The 23,121-nt window shown below is 36.0% G+C and overlaps 1 protein-coding gene across 4 annotated transcripts in view; it reads left to right on the top strand.

Moving 5' to 3' along the window:
• Pal1 (Peptidyl-alpha-hydroxyglycine-alpha-amidating lyase 1) overlaps positions 1 to 23,121 on the top strand; it is a 560,006-nt gene that overhangs the window by 478,332 nt on the left and 58,553 nt on the right. Inside the window, exons 1-2 of one of the 4 annotated variants that reach the window (XM_081748613.1) lie at positions 11,993 to 12,385; positions 19,030 to 19,122. In XM_081748613.1, coding sequence (XP_081604739.1) covers positions 19,054 to 19,122 — 69 coding nt within the window. In that variant the 5' untranslated portion in view covers positions 11,993 to 12,385; positions 19,030 to 19,053. Of the gene's footprint in view, positions 1 to 11,992; positions 12,386 to 19,029; positions 19,123 to 23,121 lie in introns of those variants that run through there. The other 3 variants (XM_081748612.1, XM_081748610.1, XM_081748611.1) reach the window with 3 other exon arrangements.

The raw sequence follows: 23,121 nt of genomic DNA, 5'->3' as shown, positions 1-23,121 counted from the left end.
AATAAAAGCAAATTAAGAAAACAAAAGAAAAGACATAACATTTGACATCTTTGAGTATAGAACTGACTAGTTAACATATAATGTATGATCTGTCAGGAAAGTAAATGTACACCTATTTTTCGAGTCTGGCATTTGTGCGCTCCATCCGTGGAGAGTATGAAAATTAAATCAATCAAATGTTTACTGAGGAACAAAAAGAAAAGCTTAATCTGAATAAGACATTGCAGAGGAGCACAAGCTGTGAATACGAATAGTGCATTGTGTAAATAAAGGACGACACCGAAAGAGAAAGCCAGAAACAGCTGTTAAACTTACAAAAAAAAGAGTAAAAATTGTCGAAGTGGGAACATAAAACACAAATACAACAAATACGCCGACAACTAACCAGTCACCATGCCATGATCTTGGTGTAGTGGTTAAGGTGCTGGCTTGCAAATGCAAAGGACGCAAGTTCGAATCCTCGGCAAGGACATTTTTAAAAAATTTTGTTAATAATACATACAACTCATGAGAGATGGTAAAAGAGGTCGTATTTAGTTTTTCGTAGCAATTATTATTGGTAATGTTTAGTACTGATAATACTTTTTGTCTTTGCGTATTGCTTTTATTCTTTTCTTCATTTCCAAAGAGAAGAATATCCGAACAAATGCCACCAAAATTCCTCATATTTTGAATGTAAACGCCATTTGCAATTAGTAAAGAATAAAAATTGAACGTTCCGATGTAGCTGCAAAAAGTAAAAAGAAAAACATGGAAGTGGACCATACTCATGGTTATTAAAAATACAATTTCTACATGCCTTACAGCTCCCGACCACGTTTCTACGTTAGCAAGTAAGAGGTTTGTGTTTAGGTTAGGTTGGTCAATACGTTTTGCAAAGGGGCCCGGTTTAGCTCTGCCGCACCACAGGTGCGAGAAGGGAGAAAAACACTTTTTCTCTCTCCCTCTGTGTGTCTACTTATCTATCTATCTGTATATATATATATAACGCTATTTGTGAATGCCATAACCACCCAAATTTTCAGCGGATTGAGACGAAACTTGGCACAAACATTAATTGTTGAAATATCTTGATGAGTTCGTTAACCAGAATAATCAGATGAAAATGTTCAAAATGGTGGCCCTTCAAACTCTTAAAAAGTTCCAAGGGAACCAAATTTCGCCCATAAATAGGTATTCAGAAAGTTTGAATAAATTTTCCTCTTTTACTGAAATATTTGTGTGCAGAAACTTATTGAAATATTGGACCCGATTAATCGCCTAAAGAAGGTTCACGCCCTTTCGCTACGGTCAGGTTTTTTTTTTTTTTTTTTTTTTTTTGCAGGAGGGGGTTATTTTCCTATCGGAACAAGATGATTGTTAGTGATATGAAATTACACATTGAAAGTGAAGTAACTTGTGTAACGTGTTATTTGAAAGAATAATATAATAAATGTGCATTCCTCTAACACAGAGAACTGTAAATCATGTATTTCGAGTTCGGGAGCCTGAATGGCGAGGAGTGTTATTTGATTTGCTTTTTAGTAACACATTGCATTGCAAATAAAGGTAGGCAACATTAGTGGTAAGTAAAATAATAATAATAATAATAATAATAATAATAATAATAATAATAATAATAATAATAATAATAATAATAATAATAATAATACGTGTTGTTTGTGGCAAGGTAATATCTTAATCAATTCTTCTTCAAACGTAATGATTGTAACGCCATATCTCCCTTACAAACAAAATATTAGCAATTTGTATCGAGAGAACGAGAAACTGTAGAGCGATGGGACCAACGTTGGACAGTATGCACTCATAGTACTCAGAAAAGTAAGCGATTTCAATGCAAAATGAACGAAGAGTCATTGTCATGGGTACTCATGGGGCCACGGCAGAGCCCTCTTTAGGCAAAGTGACAATAACTTATATCGAGAGGTGATACTGGAATGGGACCAACTTTGGACACCGTGGACCCATAAAGCGCATCGAAAAAAATAGGGGGGGGCGCCAGCCAGCCTTACTTATTTCCACATAATAATATAAAATTATGTTGTCGAAATACACACACGAGTTAGCTACTAATATTTCATATTATTATTATTATTATTATCGACAGCGTCTTTTCATTACGTGTGCGTGTTTGACATGAAGCCAAAGAGAAGATCCATCATTCGTAGAAAGAATAATAGTCAGTTACTTTAACTGTGAACGACAGCGAAAAATACGAAAAGAGTGGACTACCTGTAGCGCAAAGAAGCAATATTTTCTCTCAAATTGATAAAAAATCAAGCCGAGATTGATTCGAACTCGCATGGACGGCGCGAAAAGCCAGTGCTTTGTCCACTTTTTTTTTTTTTAACTGACTCACTGAACGTGTTTCAGTAACTTACTTATTGCTAATTTTACTTGCTTCACTCGTTTAACTTGCTTTTTCTAATAACTTATAACGAAGGGACACGAACACAAAAACATCGAGAACAGTTAAAAATCATAGATGCTCTCCCGCCGGGAATCGAACCCGGAACTCCATACACCAAAGGCGCACGTGCTAGCGACTAGACCAGCGGGAAGGGCACCACTCTCTCCCTGTGTCGTTAGGGATTACGACCACTGTCTTGCCAGCTATCACTTCTGTGGGTTGTATACTATGATCACATGTTTCTTCTCTGCTGGAAGAGTAAAAGCTACATTATATGTAATACATGAGGTATTTAGACCTACATGCTCTTCATATAATGTAATAAAAGGGTCATGCTGGGAATAAGAAAAAGAACATTCCTTGGACAAAACGGAAACTATTGGCATCAGAAATATTTATCTACGAGGCATGCGCAGTAGTATATTTCAGAATAGTTACTGTTTTGTTCAGTAAACGAAGAAAGGGGTATAAAAAAGCAAATATGTCGCGTCAACGAGATCGACCAGATTTGACAGGGGCGGAAGCAGATGTATAGTAATACAACAACTTCGCTCAGTTGATACGAGCCGAGCCGGTTGACATCACTACCCGAGTTGGTCTTCTGCTTGGGCTCAAGAATTCGACCGTGCAGGTCTCAGCCTTAATTTTAAGAACTACAGTATATACTTATATTGGTGATTACGACATTTGAGGCTGTCTCGTAATAATAATAAAAAAAAACTCTTGTCTTCTAGTTATCTAGACGAGACGAGATACACTAAAATTGCCCCACGAGATGCACCAAAATTACGATAGGAGACGCACCCTTGCCGTGAGCAACACTAAAAGTATCCCACATTACTGCCTACATTTCTCATGGCTTTCGGTTTCCAGTCTAATCAGGCCATTATTTCAAAACGAGCTGAACGAGCGGGAGAGCCATTATAAAACTCGACTCAACTCGAAACTCGACCTCGAAAACAGCGCCTTGGCTTGGAATTCAACTCAAGAAAAATACCTTTGACTCGACTCGGATTGAACTCGAGTCGAGTCGAATTTTAGCTCGACTCCTGCTCATTCCTATTCGTATTTGTATTTTGTTTCCACTTCAACAATTTCTACTCTTTTTTTTCTTCGTTTACCTATTGTTTCTGGATTTCTCTGTCGGTGTCGTCCTTTATTAACACCATGCACTATTCTTATTCCCAGCTTTTGACCCGCTTCAATGTCTTATTCAGTTTAGGCTTTTCTCCTTACATTGACTTGACATGTGATTGATTTAATTCTCATTTTCCGCGCACGACCAATGAAAATGTTTTATTATTATTATTATTATTATTATTATTATTATTATTATTATTATTATTATTATTATTATTATTATTATTATTATTATTATACTATTGAACTTGCACGGCGAAATTACTGTATAATACGATATCATTTCAGTAATTTTATTCCATTGTATGTTATTTAATTTATTAATGGGCACTAAATTGTCTCCAGATCAACGAATAAATTAACTACGGCATGCACTTTGGTGGAAATATCATTACATGAACATGTTTGGAACGAACCAATAATCTTATTGCAATGATATTTCCACCAAAGTGCATGCCGTAGTTAATTTATTCGTTGATCTGGAGACAATTTAGTGCCCATTAATAAACTAAATAACATACAATGGAGTAAAATTACAGAAATGATATCGTATTATACAGTAATTTCGCCGTGCAAGTTCAATAGTATAATAATAATAATAATAATAATAATAATAATAATAATAATAATAATAATAATAATAATAATAATAATAATAAAACATTTTCATCGGTCGTGCGCGGAAAGTGAGAATTAAATCAATCACATGTGAAGTCAATGTAAGGAGAAAAGCCTAAACTGAATAAGACATTGAAGCGGGTCACAAGCTGGGAATAAGAATAGTGCACGGTGTAAATAAAGGACGACACCGAAAGAGAAATCCAGAAACAGCAGGTAAAAGGAGAAAAAAGAGTAGACATTGTTGAAGTGGAAACATAAAATACAAACACGAATAGGGATGAGCACAAGTCGAGCCAAAATTCAATTCGACTCGAGTACAATTTGAGTCGAGTCAAAGGTAATTTTCTTGAATTGAGTTCCGAGCCAAGTCGCTGTTTTCGAGGTCGAGTTTCGAGTTGAGTTGAGTTTGATAATGGCTCTCTCGCTCGTTCAGCTCGTTTTAACTCGTTTTGAAATATTGGCCTGATCAGACTGGAAAGCAAAAGCCATGAGAAATGTAAGCAGTAATGTGGAATACTTTTAGTGTTGCTCACGACAGAGGTGAGTCTCATCTCGTAATTTTAGTGCATCTCGTGGGGCAATTTTAGTGTATCTCGTGTCGTCTAGATAACGAGAAGACAAGAGTTTATTATTATTATTATTATTATTACGAGACAGCCTCAAATGTCGTAATCACCAATATAAGTATATACTGTAGTTCTTAAAATCAAGGCTGAGATCTGCACGGTCGAATTCTTGAGCCCAAGCAGAAGACCAACTCGGGTAGTGATATCAACCGGCTCGGCTCGTATCAACTGAGCGAACAGCTCGAGTCGGTCGGTTGGGATGAGCCGATGACCCGAGCCGGCTTAGTTGGAACAAGCCATCGACTCAGCTCAATTGAGCCGATGGCTCGAGCTTTCTCGGTTGGGATGGGTCACCTACTCGGCTCATGTGAACCGGTTCGAGCCAGCTAAGTTGAAACTAGTTCATCAGCACGTTTCGACTCAGCTCAACTAAGCCGATGGCTCAAATCGGCTTGGTGTGGTGAGCTATTGGCTCGGCTCACTTCTCGATTCGGTTCGATATTGAATGAGCTGTAAGCCGAGCCGCTCGAGCCGTTGAGAAGCCCAAACCCGGTCCCAGCTGTTTTGAATATGTTTGGATGAAGCCTATAACTTTTAACAATTTTTTGCTCGAGCCCGAATACTTGCCCTTCGGAACTCAAACCCAGAACGTGACCGATGTCCTTGCCTCCTGAAGACTTCCAGACGACCGAGATCGACAGTCAATTAGCTTTTACTATTCAGATACAAACCGTATATCTTTTAAAGATTATACATGGAGTTGATATAATAATAATAATAATAATAATAGTTTTAAACTTTCCCTGAAATTTGGCAAAACTTACTTAAAAGTAGAGATTTCGGGGAAAGGGTTCCGTACCTTCAAGACACACCTCTGCAACTACCAACATTTTAAACTAGAACCTTTTATTGAAGTTTCATATAGAAAGTATGTTTTGAGGAAAATAACTGTAATAAATATAACTGAATATCACGCGACAGTAAGGCATATAATAAACTAATTTTTAGAATATGCAGAGGTAAATATAAAAGCTTTGCTACAAAAATACCTACACAGAGCATAATTCAATGAGCTCTGAAATACAATGTAACGAAATAGCCTATGAGATTCAGTCTACAGAGCAATTGTTACTTAAAGAATGGACATACACTATTTCGAGAATCGAGACAAGACGGGAAATGTTTACGATACTTTTCGTCTCGTCTCGATTCTCATCTCCAAAGAGAAACGAAAATTTTGATTTAGCCCTGACCCGTCTCGAATGTAAAATGTTAATTCTCATGTTATTTTATTTGTTTTAGAAACGAGATGAGAAACTCCTCTTCTCGTGACCAACATTAAACCAAACCGAAATATTCTTTCCAAATGTCACGTTTCTCCTTGTGATGGTATGACCTGAGCGATAATTTAGCTTCTAGCTTTTAATCTTCTACGAGATAATAATAATTATTATTATTACTATTATTATTCCTGAAGATTTGATAGTTCAAGTATTGAAACATCCGAGTATTCAAATATCTGAGCTGATCAACGCCATCAAAAATTCTAAAGTAAGAAAAAAAATTGCAACGTGCATTTGCAGAAGCACCTTGACCACTGAACCGCGATCGCTACGCGGTAAACGATTCGTCTTTAGTCTGGTTACGTTAGGTTTCTTTGTCTCCGCTTGCAAACTTGTATGTTATATTTTTCGATTCAAAATGTCTTTCGTATTTCTTTTATGAAGTCGGCAAAGTTTATATTAATAACTTGAGTTTTTCTTAAACCACTCTAGAAAATTCCGGAATTGAGAAAAACTCCTACTTTCGAAAAAATCCGGATTTTCCGAATTCCGGAATGTTAACGAAATCAGAAATTTCTAAATTCCGGATTTTTCCGAATTCCGAAATTATTACAAAATTGGAATTTTCCGAATTCCGGAATTTGTCCGGCTTTACTTTCGGGAGTCCGAAAACTAATAATTCCGGAACGGGCTATCCCTAGTTTATACACAACCTTTCAGAACACTAAGCTAGTAGCAGTCTACAAACAAACAAGTAATGCAAAGGATGTTGTATACTGCAATACGTCATGTAGGCCCCTATTAAAATCCGACACCATGACCCTTTTATTACATTATATGAAGAGCATGTAGGTCTAAATACCTCATGTATTACATATAATGTAGGTTTTACTCTTCCAGCAAAGAAGAAACATGTGATCATAGTATACAACCCACAGAAGTGATAGCTGGCAATACAGTGGTCGTAATCCCTAACGACACAGGAAGTGAGCGTTGCCATCGCCGCTGGTCTAGATGATAGCACGAGTGCCTTGGGTGTATGGAGTCTCGGGTTCGATTCTCGGCGGGAGAGCATCTATCATTTTTAACTGTTCTCGATGTTTCTGTGTTCGTGTCCCTGTCGTTATAAGTTATTAGAAAAAGCAAGTTAAACGAGTGAAGCAAGTAAAATTAGCAATAAGTAAGTTACTGAAACGCGTTCGGTGAGTCAGTTAAAAAAATAGTGGACAAAGCACTGGCTTTTCGCGCCGTCCATGCGAGTTCGAATCAATCTCGGCTTGATATTTTATCCATTTGAGAGAAAGTATTGTTTCTTTTCGCTACAGGATGGATTTTCTCTTTGGTTTCATGTCAAACATGCTCACGTAATGAAAAGACGCTGTAGATAATAATAATAATAATAATAATAATAATAATAATAATAATAATAATAATAATAATAATAATAATAATAATAATAATAATAATAATAATAATAACATAATAATAATAATAATAATATGAAATATTAGTAGCTAACTCGTGTGTGTATTTCGACAATATAATTTTATATTATTATGGGGAAATAAGTAAGGCTGGCTGGCGCCCGCCTCCCTAATTTTTTCGATGCGTCTTATGGGTCCACGGTGTCCAACGTTCGTCCCATCCCAGTATCACTTCCTGTTTTCTCGATATAAGCTATCGACATTTTGCCTAAAGAGGGCTCTGCCGTGGCCCCATGTGTACCCATGACAATGACTCTACGTTCATTTTGCATTGAAATCGCTTACTTTTCTGAGTACTATGAGTGCATACTGTCCAACGTTGGTCCCATCGCTTTACAGTTTCCCGTTCTCTCGATATAAATTGCTAATATTTTGTTTGTAAGGGAGATATGGCGTTACAATCATTACGTTTGAAGAAGAACTGAGGAAGATATTGCCTTGCCACAAACAACACGTATTATTATTATTATTATTATTATTATTATTTTACTTACCACTAATGTTGCCTACCTTTATTTGCAATGCAATGTGTTACTAAAAAGCAAATCAAATAACACTCCTCGCCATTCAGGCTCCCGAACTCGAAATACATGATTTACAGTTCTCTGTGTTAGAGGAATGCACATTTATTATATTATTCTTTCAAATAACACGTTACACAAGTTACTTCACTTTCAATGTGTAATTTCATATCACTAACAATCATCTTGTTCCGATAGGAAAATAACCCCCTCCTGCAAAAAAAAAAAAAAAAAAAAAACCTGACCGTAGCGAAAGGGCGTGAACCTTCTTTAGGCGATTAATCGGGTCCAATATTTCAATAAGTTTCTGCACACAAATATTTCAGTAAAAGAGGAAAATTTATTCAAACTTTCTGAATACCTATTTATGGGCGAAATTTGGTTCCCTTGGAACTTTTTAAGAGTTTGAAGGGCCACCATTTTGAACATTTTCATCTGATTATTCTGGTTAACGAACTCAAGATATTTCAACAATTAATGTTTGTGCCAAGTTTCGTCTCAATCCGCTGAAAATTTGGGTGGTTATGGCATTCACAAATAGCGTTTTATATATATATATACAGATAGATAGATAAATAGACACACAGAGGGAGAGAGAAAAAGTGTTTTTCTCTCTTCTCGCACCTTTGGTGCGGCAGAGCTTAGCCGGGCCCCTTTGCAAAACGTATTGACGAGCCTAACCTAAACACAAGCCTCTTACTAGCTAACGTAGAAACGTGGTCGGGAGGTGTAAGGCATGTAGAAATTGTATTTTTAGTAACCATGAGTATGGTCGACTTCCATGTTTTTCCTTTTACTTTTTGCAGCTACATCGGAACGTTCAATTTTTATTCTTTACTAATTGCAAATGGCGTTTACATTCAAAATATGAGGAATTTTGGTGGCATTTGTTCGGATATTCTTCTCTTTGGAAATGAAGAAAAGAATAAAAGCAATACGCAAAGACAAAAAGTATTATCAGTACTAAACATTACCAATAATAATTGCTACGAAAAACTAAATACGACCTCTTTTACCATCTCTCATGAGTTGTATGTATTATTAACAAAAATTTTTAAAAATGTCCTTGCCGAGAATTCGAACTTGCGCCCTTTGCATTTGTAAGCCAGCACCTTAACCACTACACCAAGATCATGGTATGGTGACTGGTTAGTTGTCGGCGTATTTGTTGTATTTGTGTTTTATGTTTCCACTTCGACAATTTTTACTCTTTTTTTGTAAGTTTAACAGCTGTTTCTGGCTTTCTCTTTCGGTGTCGTCCTTTATTTACACAATGCACTATTCGTATTCACAGCTTGTGCCCCTCTGCAATGTCTTATTCAGATTAAGCTTTTCTTTTTGCCCCTCAGTAAACATTTGATTGTTTTAATTCTCATACTCTCCACGGATGGAGCGCAGGAATGCCAGACTCGAAAAATAGGTGTACATTTACTTTCCTGACAGATCATACAACCACGAACATCGATAAGTAGAGGTTGGATCCATAAGAAATAAAGACTCTTACCTCTACTTATTTATGTTTATGACAGTACAATAGTGATACTTAAGCTCGTTGTCTGGATTATCAATTATAAAATGATTCAAACAAAACACTTTCTTGCACCAAGAGCAGTAAATACGTGCAAATGTCTTACAATGACAACAAGTTTCGATCGCTAAATGGAAAGTGAATGTGCTCGGAGAATTGAAATGAAGATGTACATTTTGACCGGCCTCTATTTTACGCAGGGTAATTTTAGAGTCGGGACTTGTTCCGTCCTCTTTCATTTTCCAACAGCTTTCCAACGATATGCTACTTGACCTCTCTTGTCATTTGAAAATTTTGAGTAGAACCCCGTCTGGGACCCTGGGACAAATATTTTTACTTTCAGTCACTGTACTTTTGAAAAGATGACACACATATTTCCCTGTTTAGATATCTCTTTCACCGTTTCAGGTTCTTTTGGGGTGGCCATAAACTTTACAATGACGTTTTTGCTGACATTTTGACCGGTTACCATTTTGCACAGGGTAATTTTAGATACGAGATTTGTTCCGTCTTTTTTAATTTCTCAACAGGTTCCCAACGATATGGTACTTGACCCCCTTACCTTTTGCAATTTTTGAGTTGGTTCCTGCTTGTGACGCTGCGGGTGACCCTGAGACAAGACGTTTCCTCTGATACTTTGCACTTTTAAAACGATCAAACACGTGCTTCCCTGTTTTGGCATCTGTCTCATCGTTTGCGATTTCTAGGGGTAGAAACGGATTTTCTGGACACCTTGTTTATTCATATAATTTGCACAGCATATGCATTCGGAAAATTTTTATTACAGTTTCGTAATAGGCGTTATTAGTGCTTTCGATTGGTATATAAACCATCTTCCACTTCGATATATAATCTCCCTCTTTTCCCTTATAAGAATCATACAGATCAATACATTCCCACCAAATTTTAAACTTATGATTCTCTAAGAGAGTTCTCGTGCATCACCAAGTAAGTGTTCGGCTCAAGCAAGTGGTTAGCTAATCAGTTTTCTATCAAGGAGATACGAGTTTGAATCCCCGCAGGTCCGACATTTTTAACATGCTTCAATTTCAATCTATACTCTATGTGGTATGCAAGATCTCCTGTGGAGAAGGAAAGAGATGTTTCAGTAACGAGAATGATGAGAAATTAATGTAGATCCATGAATGAAGACGGAGATTTACAGTCATATTTCCTTAGTCGTTCCAGATTTTATATTTTCAGTCAGTTTTAACCATTAATTTATTTTTGTATGATCAGTGTTTTCTTTCTCGCTTGTCGCATACGGAATGAAGTATAACAGTACATTATGCAAGGTTTGGCACTCATTGGAGAACACACTCCAAACAATAGAGATTAATCAAAGTGAAAACAGTTTTTTCGTGCATCAATTCCACAGCAAAGCATGTTTAAGTGATCCACAGAATTACCAACTGTCAACTACTTGTTGAAATGTTAGGCGTAAATTGAATTGCATGATCCAGACATTTATGATAGCAGCAAAGGTGCTGGACCTGATCTAATGGAGTTATAGCAATCAGGGGAGGATACTTTTGCTACTTACTGTACCTGCGGTGAGAATTCCTAGTTGCATTTAATATACCTTTGAAAAGATGATTTGGTAATACATAAACAATCCCTGTAAATTGTCAATATTACGCTTAAGAACGAACGGAAACGTTGAGTGCGAGTATCTCAGGCAACACGTAGTTATTGTTGTTAAATTTGTTAATTTTAAAAGTTTCTTTATTCGTGAGTGTGTATTGGAGGTGTCATCGTCTCGTTATGAATCAGGCCCGTATCCAGGGGTCTAGGGGGGCCTCCCTCCTAAAATTTTCACGGTAGGCTTGTAAATGAACCGCCTCCCTAGCTTCCTCCAACCCCCCTTAATTTTTGGGCTGGCTACCAGCCTGTTCTGAATTATTGAATCTTCAGATCCTTGAGTCCTGTTATGCCTCATTTTATCATCCTCTCCCCAATATCAACAACTTAATTGGTACCTGCTAACCTTGTGGTTTTGATAAAATTCCATTGTGGAAACAAACTCATCCAGATTATTGCAAACGACACTCTCGAAAATTGGAATTTTTTGCAGATGCAGGTGAGATTTTGTGAAGTATGTAATAGAATGTTGCAGGTGTCATTCTAAAATACTCGGAAAACTCTTCTTCTTGTTGCTGTAGCTGAGGCAATAAGTTAAATTCTCCCTCCTCATTTCTTGATAAAAATATGTCATTTATCCACATTCGTCTTCTTCGTGACGAATTTTCAAGCAAAAATATTTCACATTGAAGCTTTCAAAGAGACAATACAACTTGATTCGCATTCGCAAAACTTCGGATCTAGTAGAGTCACATGAATTCGCAGTTCGCATTCGCATTCGGAAGTAATGGACGCGTGCCCTAAAACGCAATTTGTCTTTTTCCTTGACACAACTGTTACAGAACGAGGCCCTTGGTTTTATGTTTACTTTTTCATATTCAAAATTTGAACTTGTGAGTTAAATTCTAATTACGGTTCCTCTGTGAAAAGAGCTGCAAAACTGCGTGGGAACAGATGGAGCTCTCCTTGAAGAGAAAGCAGATTAAAATGTAACAGCTGGAACTTCATTTATGTTGTTATGTTATGTCAATTTGGCTGAAACAGCTTAAAATTATTAACTTAATTCATCTCGTATCAGTTCTACATTCATAGTGTTGCAGTGCGTTAAACTTTCCAGCCAATGTAAATTTAGTGACACTTTCACTTGCACTGAATGCGTCGTCTGGTAATGAGGTGCTGTAAGAAAGATTTACGAGTATCAATTGGAATTTCTACAATAATTCAGGACTGGAAAAGGACAATGGCATCTAGGTATAGTTAATATCAAAATATAAGTGATAGTTATTCTAGGCATTTCTCTGAACTTTTCGCAAATTGCTAGTACGGAAGTTCAACAGGTTCATGATACTATGTGAGATAGTATTATCTTATTATGGTATGAGGTATTTGTACGTTTACTTCGTGCATTTGGTCCAAATTCGGGTGCAGTTTTACTATACGGATCCACAGATTGTACAATGTGTAGAAAACTGGTCAAGTCTTTAATTTGCGCATTTTATGTCGAGAACAGAACCCAGCCTAGCCCTGTGGAGCTTCTAACCCGTTTCTAGGCCTACTCCTCCTACTACTGCTTATACTATGAATTCATATATTAAAACTGCACGCAAATATGTACTTACAGTCTTAAATTCAGGAATATAAACAATTACTCTCATTTAAACCCTTGCACTTGAAATGTATTGTTGTAGAGTAATGAATGGTACGTCATTACTCTTTGTAGTACTATTCACGGACGGCAGTAAAGTGTTTCAATGCTTGTGTTATTGTTGGAGCTTAACGCAAGGACTTTCTAGGAAAGTCATTAATTACTCCGTTAAACATACCATATGTTGGCAACTGTGTTAACACTTCTCTGCTTTCTCCATCAAATTGTATATGTCCTGGAAATTGCCTCCATTTTTGTAAAGTTTGCTAATTCAGTTGTAATTTCATTATAAAGGTACAACTCAACTTTAATGCGTGTCGAGAAATGTGAAAATATTTTCGAGATACATGGTAGCTGTGTGGTAGAGTGTTCACCTATGGTGCAACAGGTCCCTGGTTTCTTGCCTGTCATGTGAACTGACTATGCTGAACATCATGTTCTTAATTTCTGAAACTTCTCGTTTCCTCCCAGGTTCTAATTTTACCAATTGTGTCATAGTCACAGACTTTCATTTCTCATTTGCCTTCTTTAGGCTACAGGGCGTTATTGATAGGCGTAAGACTAGAAATTTCTGCTAATCTTCCGCAGATGGCTCCCCTGATTATATCCACATGAACCTACTTGTAACGTATTAAGGTAAACGCACCGGATTTCGACAGGTTAAGGACTTTTTCTAAAATCAATCGCTTATTTTGGCCATAACGTTGGTCGGTGTTGACCCATTTCTTTCCTTGAACTGTAGAGGCCCTGCTAATACTAAAAGTCACTTGAAGGCTTAAATTTTTATGAAACTGGGACTCGCCAATGGAACCCGAATTCGACATACTTCACCTGGTTTCGACATTTGTTGTACCTGAATTCGACACCTTCAATTACATCCATGTAAAATATTAAGTAGGCAATATTAGTAATAGTAATCACGTCTCAGCTTCAAATATTGTTTCATTATTATGCAGAAATTATTAGTCGGAAAAAAAACTGAGTAGTTATTGAACCAATCTAGAATCTTCAAATACTAGAAAGCCAAACAAAATACAAAGAAATTAAAAGTAAGTACTGAACACTAAAAAAATGCATTTTATATTATCTTAATTCATTTTAACATATGATACTTGTTGAAGACCAAAATTTCCTTCACGTTAACAGGCTTCTGGAAAACATGTCTGATTCTTTCTCCTGTTATTGAGAGGTCTGGAGTCGGGACAGAACCAATTATTTGACTCGCTGTAATAAACGAAATGTTTATTTATTTATTTATTTACAACGAATTCCTTTTTAATATTATTAATGCTTTTCAATCCCATCACTTTGATTACTTCTTCCCTCAGAATCTCTTGAACAACACAAAGGTAGGTGAACTTCCGGCTCCTCCCTGCAGATTCTGCAATTATGTAATCCCCTTCTATTACTGATATTGTCTATTTACAGTCTCCCGTTCACAATCACTGTCTTCAAAAGACATCACACCTTCATCTGAAGTGTCCGAATCACTCACTTCCAGTTTCTTCATTCGTTTCTGTGTAAGTTTTCTCGCTTTCTTCTTACTTGGAACAACCTTCTTAAGTTCTCTTGCAAGTTTGCTTTGTTCTTTTTTCGTTTCTAGTTAACGTTTTGTTCTCTTCCTTCTTAAAATATTCCATTATTTGAGGAGATGTTACCACAGGTGAAAGTTTTTCCTTCTTTCTTTCAACTTTTGTTGGTGGAGTATCACATGGCCAGAACGGAACTCTCTTGAATGGTGAAGGCACCTGATTTGTGCTCGTTGATGACTTTGGAATATTTGCTGTTGCTTTAGCTTCTGAGGTGCAAAATTTGAGAACTGCAGCTGACTGTGGACCATCGCTTACTTCTTGAAGTTCAGAAGACGGCATAGTTGAAGTTTCTGGTGCAATTATCAAGATGTCATGAATAGATTGCTGCAACGAATCATCTGTGTTGGACGAAGGAATCGATACTGGTGTTGAACCTTCTACTGTAGAACTGTGTGCAAGTGATAGTTTTCCTTGAGGTGTATTATGAGTATTGCTTTCTTTGCTTCGTTTGAGACATTCTGTCTCTGATGTTGAGATGTTTCTTCATAAACCCTTCATACCACTTCTTACTGGGGAAAGCACTACTGACCTCATGCTTCAACTCAGTTGCTAACTTTCGAACAGAACCCAGAAATGTATTCCCTTTTTCCCATCATTATAGCCCAATCTTCTAGCACACTTTCTTGTTGCACTGTGAATGCAGTCACACCTCCTAATTTCATACTAAGTGGGGTTTTACTCTTATATTTATCCATCAGCGTGATTCTAGGAATCCCAAATTTCTTGGAAACAGAATTGTAGCTCATTCCCTCATTGACTGCTTTCATTGCTTCTGTCAGAGACTGTTCAGAATATTGCTGATATTTTGGGGGTCCCATATTCCTTAAAAGAAAGAGAAATGTAAACAATAAACAATAACGTGAAACTTGTTGTTACAACATGAACTTCAATATACAGTTTTAACGAAATAAAAGAGCCGTACAGAAGATCCTGGAGAATTATAAACACTCATTCCATTTTTACACGTAATTCTTCCTATCTCTCTTTATTCAGGTAGCTTACATTTGTTCGCCCGATGCTAGTAGGACACACTTTCGGACTGCTCTAAAAGATACAAACTTTTGCTACTAAACTTACTTCGAGTGGGGGCACGGTGGCTCAGTGGTAGAGCGTTCGGTAAGTCTTTACTTTGACTCCAACTGTGACTTTAATCGGTTCTTATAGGTTCAGTTACTTCCTGGAACTGTTTGTGCGTGAGTCACTTGTTAGAACTGTTCGTGCCTTTGGTGTGACGTCTTAGTTCATATTTTTCCCACTAGGTGTCTGTGTAGTCATATGGTAGTTGGTTAGTAGTCACATGTTCTGTGTGCATATATGTGTGTGCTGCTGTTTGTGGCATGCGAGAAGCGCATAATTGATTTGGTTGAATTGAGTTAGAGAAAACCTATCATAGTTGTGGTCTAAAGTGAAGATATTTTCGACGTATTGTAAAAGTGGACGTTTATTGGTTTCTTGTTTGTAATAATAGCAAGTGTGCTTGGTTTAATAAAACGACGTGTGTGCGGAAAGGAACATTTTTCAGTAATGTTGAGTATTGTGCATGTGTTCTTGGTATCTTATTTTTTCGTTTGTGGAATCAGCAGTTATGAGTTCATTATTTATGAGTGTTCTGCTATGGCGAAATGGTGAGTGTTTTCTTTTTTTAATTCATATTATTTTTATTCTTGATTTGTTTTGCATTTGAGTATTAGACAAAGTATTTGGTTTGCTGCTGCTTGTCCTATTGTCTTGTTGAGATGTAATTTTTTTTTTCTTTGTCATGCACTGATTTATGATTAGAGACGAGTGTTTTTTTTTTTTTTAATTTTTCCCTAATTATCTTAGCTTTATAGTAGTGGTGTGATTATTTATTATTATTTTGGATGTTTTTATGGTACTTGAGCGGGGGGTTTGGGGGGCGGTAGCCCCCCATTTAGATCTCAAAATTCATAGTCACCGCTTCACCTGAATTGATGTTTAGTAACATTGTGGCCCTTGTACTTATAGTATAATTCTTAACTCCGTATAGTAACATTGTGGCCCTTGTACTTATAGTATAATTCTTAACATCGTATAGTAACATTGTGGCCCTTGTACTTATAGTATAATTCTTAACATCGTACATTACTTTCACTGTGTTAGTAATTGTAATCGATTCATGTGATCCGGTTCCGGGAGCAGTTTAGGAATGATTCCTAAACTGCTCCGGGAACCGGATCACATGAATCGGTTGAAGTCACAGTTGGAGTCAAAGTAAAAATTTGCCGAGCGTTCGCCTTTGGTTCCAGGGTTCGTGGTTCCATCCCAAAACCTGCGAGTTCGTGGTGGACATCGTGTCCGTGGGTTTTCTCGGAGTTCTTCCGTTTCCTCCCACTTTTCATTCCACCATTTCTGTCATCATTCACTTGCAATAATCATCCGTCTCCTTTGGGCCCGTTGGCGTAATCGAGGGACGTTAAACTAAAAAAAATCCATTTTTTGAAGTTACTTCGATAATCCTCAATTTGACATGCTGGAACCTGATTTCGACATCCCATGTCGAACTGAGATTACAAGTGTTGGAGAATTATACAACAAATAGTTTTAGGAAAGACTGAACACACGTTTACATATTCTGTTAATATGAATTCGACAACCTTGTCGAAATTCGGTTCACGTTACAAATAAAGGCTCGTGTTTTCGACAACTCTCTGTTCATGTTACATCACAACCTTTGTCCTTACAAAAGAAAACAAAACGCACTGATTGAACCTCCTGTACAACATTGAAATACTATGACTTGCTTGAAGCAAACCTAAATTTAATAGTCCTACGAAAATAACTTGTGGCTGACTTCCCCCCCCCCCCCCACTTCTTCTATTCTTTCAAAAATTGTTTCACTAAGGTAACTATAATCTAGCTACCTAAGGATAATTACAAATTTATAATCCAATATATATATATATAACTGATTTTTGGTATCCAAAATATTAGAGGAGATTGATCGTGCTGCCTCAAGAGGAATTGAAGCGGGGAGTTAGTATCACAAAATAAAATTTTAAAAATTGTTTTAGCCAACCCTGCTTTGATGATTTGAATGATAGAGGCTTTGTTAGTTGATTAACTATATTTCTTACTACGACATACGTTGCAATGTAGTGTTAAGGAGTACAAAATGGGTAAATGAATTCTAGAGTTTCGGAATTCTTCGAGTGACTGAAGAAAAGGGTACCAGCTGTTCTTTAAAATGAAGGTTGGTTATATGTTCAAAGGTAAAAATAATGTGCCAGGCGTTTTCTTTATTACATTATATCCAGGGTTGGCTGGTTTAAACCAAGGTGGTTTAAACCAAAAAAAAAAAAAAAAAAAATGTGTAAGTGTTTGTGGGTTATCACGTTTCACTCCCGTATATTATTCGTATTATATTCAGTCCTAAATTCCCCATTCATTATTCAAAAAGATTATACTACAAAAGAACTTTTTACAAGTTTATAAATGTTTATTTTTTTGTAGTTGTTATTATTGTTATGTAATTGCAATCGAAGAAAAATTCTAAATATTGTTTCGTTTCAATGTTTACTATTGATAAAATACATCGAAAATGCCGTACTTTGTGTGTGTGTGTGTGTGTGTGGAGGGGGGGGGGTCATACAGACCCCACGAGAGGAATTTAGTGAAATAAGTATCTTTGGTATCTATTTATGTATAAATGAGTTTGAGCCAAAGTGGACTCAAATAATTCGTATCTTTATTCACTTTTCTTATTGATATGCAGATTAAGTCGGTGTATTTCTTTAATTTGGACCAATAAAAGTCGTTGTTAACTAACTTGAACTAAATTAGTTCTTCTGTACTCTGTAGTACTTTGAAATTGTTCATATGTAATTCTGTGTAATGGTTTCACTTGTGCAACTGTTTATCTTTTTGTCCTTCTGAAATGACTCTTGACAGTTATATTAAGAAGCATGTAGAAATCAGTACAATGTATTTTTTTTTTTTTTTTTTTATCAGGATTCCTTCGTGAGTGAGTGAGTCGGCAGACGTATCGCATTTGTGGCCAATTAGTCCTGGTTCTGAGTTCAAATGGAGGACAATTTCTCTCGGATGTAACTCGAGAAGCGGTTTTTATTCCGCTTTAAGCTTATGTGACCCCTTCCAGCATAACCCGGTTGTTGCATAATAACATCAAGGCGAAACAAACTTATTTCTGTCCATATATGATGCGAATATATAGAGCAAATCATTTAAACCATAAAAACTGGTTTAAACCAAAAAAACCGGTTTTTTTGTTGTTTTTTTAAAATAAAAACCATGGTTTTTGCCAACCCTGATTATATCTAACCTAATGTAACTTGCATCACGAAATATTGATATCCTGTGATGTGAATATTGCCGGCTCGGTTATTTTAACACCTAAAATGCCTAAAGTAACACGTTTAAGTTTGGAATGCCATTAATTCTGTTTATCTCTACCCGTGTTTGTTTATCTATACTCTTACACAAATTATGTATCTCAGAACATCGTTTTCAGTAAATTTCAATAAATTAGCGCTTAGCTTCAAGATTTTCTCTTTCAAATTTATTTTAATCGCGTTGAGAAAATGCTTTGAACATGGCAAGCAGCATATATTTTCTGCTCTTAATTTACTGTCTGTTCCCTTATTTTTGAAGGTAGCACCTAATAATAATATATTTTATAGATTTCGTGAGGTAGAAGATTGAAGATGTGGTTGTACATCCTTTCAGCTCTTCATTGTTTTATCGTTCTTACGCATTGCGATCTCGGCCCAGAGGTGAGTGAAATATTATATTTCGTGATAGTTTTTTTTTTTCTTTCTTTATATGTATATCTGAATACTAGTCTGTTATTCATATCAGCTATTTTAAGATTTCGTCGTATTCTTGTCATTTGTGTTCCATGTTTATTGTGTCACCCATTGCAACTAATGGGGTAAGAGGATGCCTTCATTGCAACTGAGTGGACAGCGAATATTTCAGTACGTGCAAGTTAATTGTAGGTTCCACTGATAACGACCTACAAATTGCGAAGCTGGACGAAAAGATGCAAATCTGAACTATTCTAATATGAGATTCTTCGTCCAAAATTTTGCAAGCGAAGTGTCATTTTCACTGAAACCGACTTATTATCCAGCACAAAAAATGCGGATATAAACAATATTGAAGAAAAATACGAAATAGTTTACTGGAGTTATAAATAGTACAGGACTCATAGCGAATCACTTTTTTTTTTTTAACTAAACGTTAATTTTTTTTTTCAAGTTGGTCATTAAAAGTGTTTTTTTTTTTTAAGTTTTTCACTACAAGTTACTTTTTTTTTTTTTTTTTAAGGTAAAGTCATTTTTTCATGTGATTTATGATTTGTATTGGGGTTGAAGAAAGTAAAGAAAAATTTTCAAGATGAACAGAAACAGACCGATGACGTGCAGAAAATGGTGGACACGAAAAAAAAAAAATCCTTAATAACTCACTTCTTTATGAAGAAAGACTAAGTTTATGTGAAAATATGAAAATCTGTTAGCATACGTTCCTGTTACTGCTTTTTATTTCATTTTAGCATGCAATTTTAGTTAACATTTGTATTTTATTTTAAAAGTTCGTAATAAGAGTATAAACATAATCCACTTTATAATTACATGGGCGCATGGGGTTTATTCAAAATGAACAAAAGTTTGGTGGCTACTTACCAATGAATCCTCCCTTGAAAAATTTAAAGATTTGGACATTTCGGAACTCTCAGCTGGTTCCTTTCTCAGTGGCAAGGAAAACGGATTAAAACGGAAAGGAGTAAAACTAGGAATACATACCACTATATAAAAGTAAAGTAAAGAAAAGAAAAGAAAAAAAAACCTGAGATGAACAGAGCAGAGTGGAAAGAAAAAAAAGAATGAACTGAATAAAAAAGAACGCGGTGTCTATATTAGGCCACTATTGCCAGATCCAAAGTATGCATCAAAGGTAGGTACCCAAGTGCGATCAATGTTGCCAGTATCAAGGTTCACTACAAGTTTGTATTTATGAATAAAGAACGATTCTTTAATTTCCCGTTGTTTTTTTTATTTTTTTTTATTTTGTTGAACCTATTTTATATTATGTAAATGTTGTTTTAGAAGAAGCGCCAAACCCGACATGCCTTCTTGTGACTTTTTTGGTTGTGGTGTTGACCAATATGTTGTTATGCAAAAACAAAGATATGCTTGATATGGTTTCGGTATTTTAAAAATAGCAGAAAAATGTAATTTTGTTTCATATCCCTGTAATCCGTTACCACAGGCTATTAAGAAGGTACAGTCGACAATTGATTCTTCACCACTTTTAACTGACATCGAAAAAGATATGATAAAAATACATGCACCTAGTCTTCCCATTATTTATGGTCTTCCGAAGATGCACAAGCCTGACATCCCCCTTCGCCCGATCATATCAGGTTTCAGTCATCCAGCTTATTTACTATCAAAATGGTTATATAAAAAACTCAGCAGTTACAATAGTGGTTTTAAATATGTTGTAAAGAAAAACAGTCTAGACGTAAAACAACAATTATCCTGAAGAAGCACTCAAATCCTGAAGTTGCAGGATCATTTAAAAAACTACCAGTTACAGATACATTGAAAACCCAATGTTATTGTTAAAATTCCGTTTACTATATCTAAAAGTTCCGTAACGTGTACATTTACATGAGATGGGAAAACTGTCCCTATTGAAAACCCAATGTTCTTGTTAAAATTCCGTTTACTATATGTAAAAGTTCCGTAACGTGTACATTTACATGAGATGGGAAAACTGTCCCTAAGTAGAGTAAATGAAATTACAATTACATACATTTAGTAGTATGACTTCCTGTAAAATTTTTCCTGGGGGCGCGGTGGCTCAGTGGTAGAGCGTTCACCTCCGGTGCTTGGAGTCCCTGGTTCGATCCCAGTTTGCACCATGTGGACTTTGTGTGGACAAACACTGTGCTCGTGGGTTTTCTTGGGGTTTTCCTGTTTCCTCCCACTTTCTTTATTCCACCATTTAACTCATCATCACCGTCTCCTTTAGCTTAACCGGCATAACCGTGGGATGTAAAACTTAGATTTCATTTCATTTTTTCTAAAATTTTTCCACACCACTTGCCGTAAAATGAATAGTTTTTCTGCTGTGTGACCTCTAAGTTGATTTTCGTATATTGTGAAGTCCATAATTTAGAAACTCTGCTGTTTCTATTTTCCTTCATATAGTTTTTGCTTATTTTTATGAACTTCGTAATAGGAATCTGAAACAGAATGTATTTTTTGTCATAATTGAGTACTTTTTTGTTTGTTTGTTCAATTACGAAACTAATTCCGGCTTTTAAGTAAGACATTGTTGACTTTTTGTACTATAGCAGACATGAAGATCCCAGTCCTCCTGCTTCTGCTTCCTTAAACAAAATCGTATTATTTTCTTCATTGTCAGAAGAATTTGGAATGGTGTGAATATTTATAATCCAGAAAATAGTACAAACACAATTATAACACATTTTTAATGCATTTTCGCCAAAACACTTCATCAGATAGGGATGGGAAGAAGTAGAGAGAAAAACATCTGAGAAACTTTTAGGTCTTTTTCTGTTCTCGTTTCGGGATTCTATACACGATATGTAACTCTCCAAGTTTCATGATCAAATTGAATGACAACTTCACATCTGGCTTGCAGCTGGTGAAGTTGAGGCTAGGCACCCCTATGAAGAGAAATTATTTCAAATAATGCGTTTCTTTTCTTGCATGGTTGTGTAGTCTAAGAGAGAGGGATGATAATTGCAGGTGAATAAAGGTGCTAGAATTGATGGAATTAAGGTAATGGGAAGGAACAGAACTGCAAAAGCACGGTGCTCATCACAAACTTAGTATATTTCTTCACGTCTGAAACCAGCTCTCTGCTACTGAGCAAACAAAGTCCCTGCACTGCCAGAAAAAAAAAAATCAGAGAAGATTCTGGGATTCTTGCCATTTCTATATCCATTGAATGGGTACATCATCCCAAGCAAAACACATAAATTCATTTTAGGACGTATTCTTTCAGAATTGACTTGTGAGATTTGGTTATAGTTTCTTCAGCAGTATGCTAAGTGTTTTAACAAAATTTATTTTATTATAGAAAATTGAACTGTTATAAAATAGAGGTAGAGAAATTCCAAATTTTCATTAAATTTATAATGTTAATATGAATTTTGAAACATAATCTAGACCAATACAAAACCGTATTTTGATCTCCTTACATTCTTTTTTGATAAAGAAAATAGGGTCATTCTATCTCAAATCGACCAAAGTATAAGCATTTTAAAATTTCATGGTCTCAGATTTTGATAATTTTTTGTACATTGAAAGATATATTTGAGAATAGTTATTTCCCAAAATAAAACTTTTCCAGCCCTCGTAGGTAACTAGTAATTAATTACGCAATTAGCTTCAAAGTCACGACTTTAACACAGCTGTTTTTGCATTTTATTGTTTATTTCAATAACTATAAGTGGACTTTGTGTGGACAAACACTGTGCTCGTGGGTTTCACCCGCATGTAATTTTGCCTGTAGATTTCAAATCCGCAATCAAAACTAATTAATATTATATAGGTATAGAGTTATAGCAACATTTAGGTCCCAAGTTCAGGGCCCAGAATGAGCATGTGGTGAAAGTTGTATATGTGTGAAATTTTAGCACAAGGTGAAGAAATACCTATATTTTGTGTGAACCAAATTTGGTTTTGGGTATTTGACCCTAAGGCCCCAAAATCTGAATGTGTCTTTTGCCTCTT

The sequence above is a fragment of the Thermobia domestica genome, chromosome 2 (assembly GCF_964235325.1).
Source record: "Thermobia domestica chromosome 2, izTheDome1.hap1.1, whole genome shotgun sequence".
NCBI lineage: Eukaryota > Metazoa > Arthropoda > Insecta > Zygentoma > Lepismatidae > Thermobia > Thermobia domestica.
Note: the sequence above shows the minus strand (reverse complement) of the source record. Positions and strands in the feature narration are given on the sequence as shown.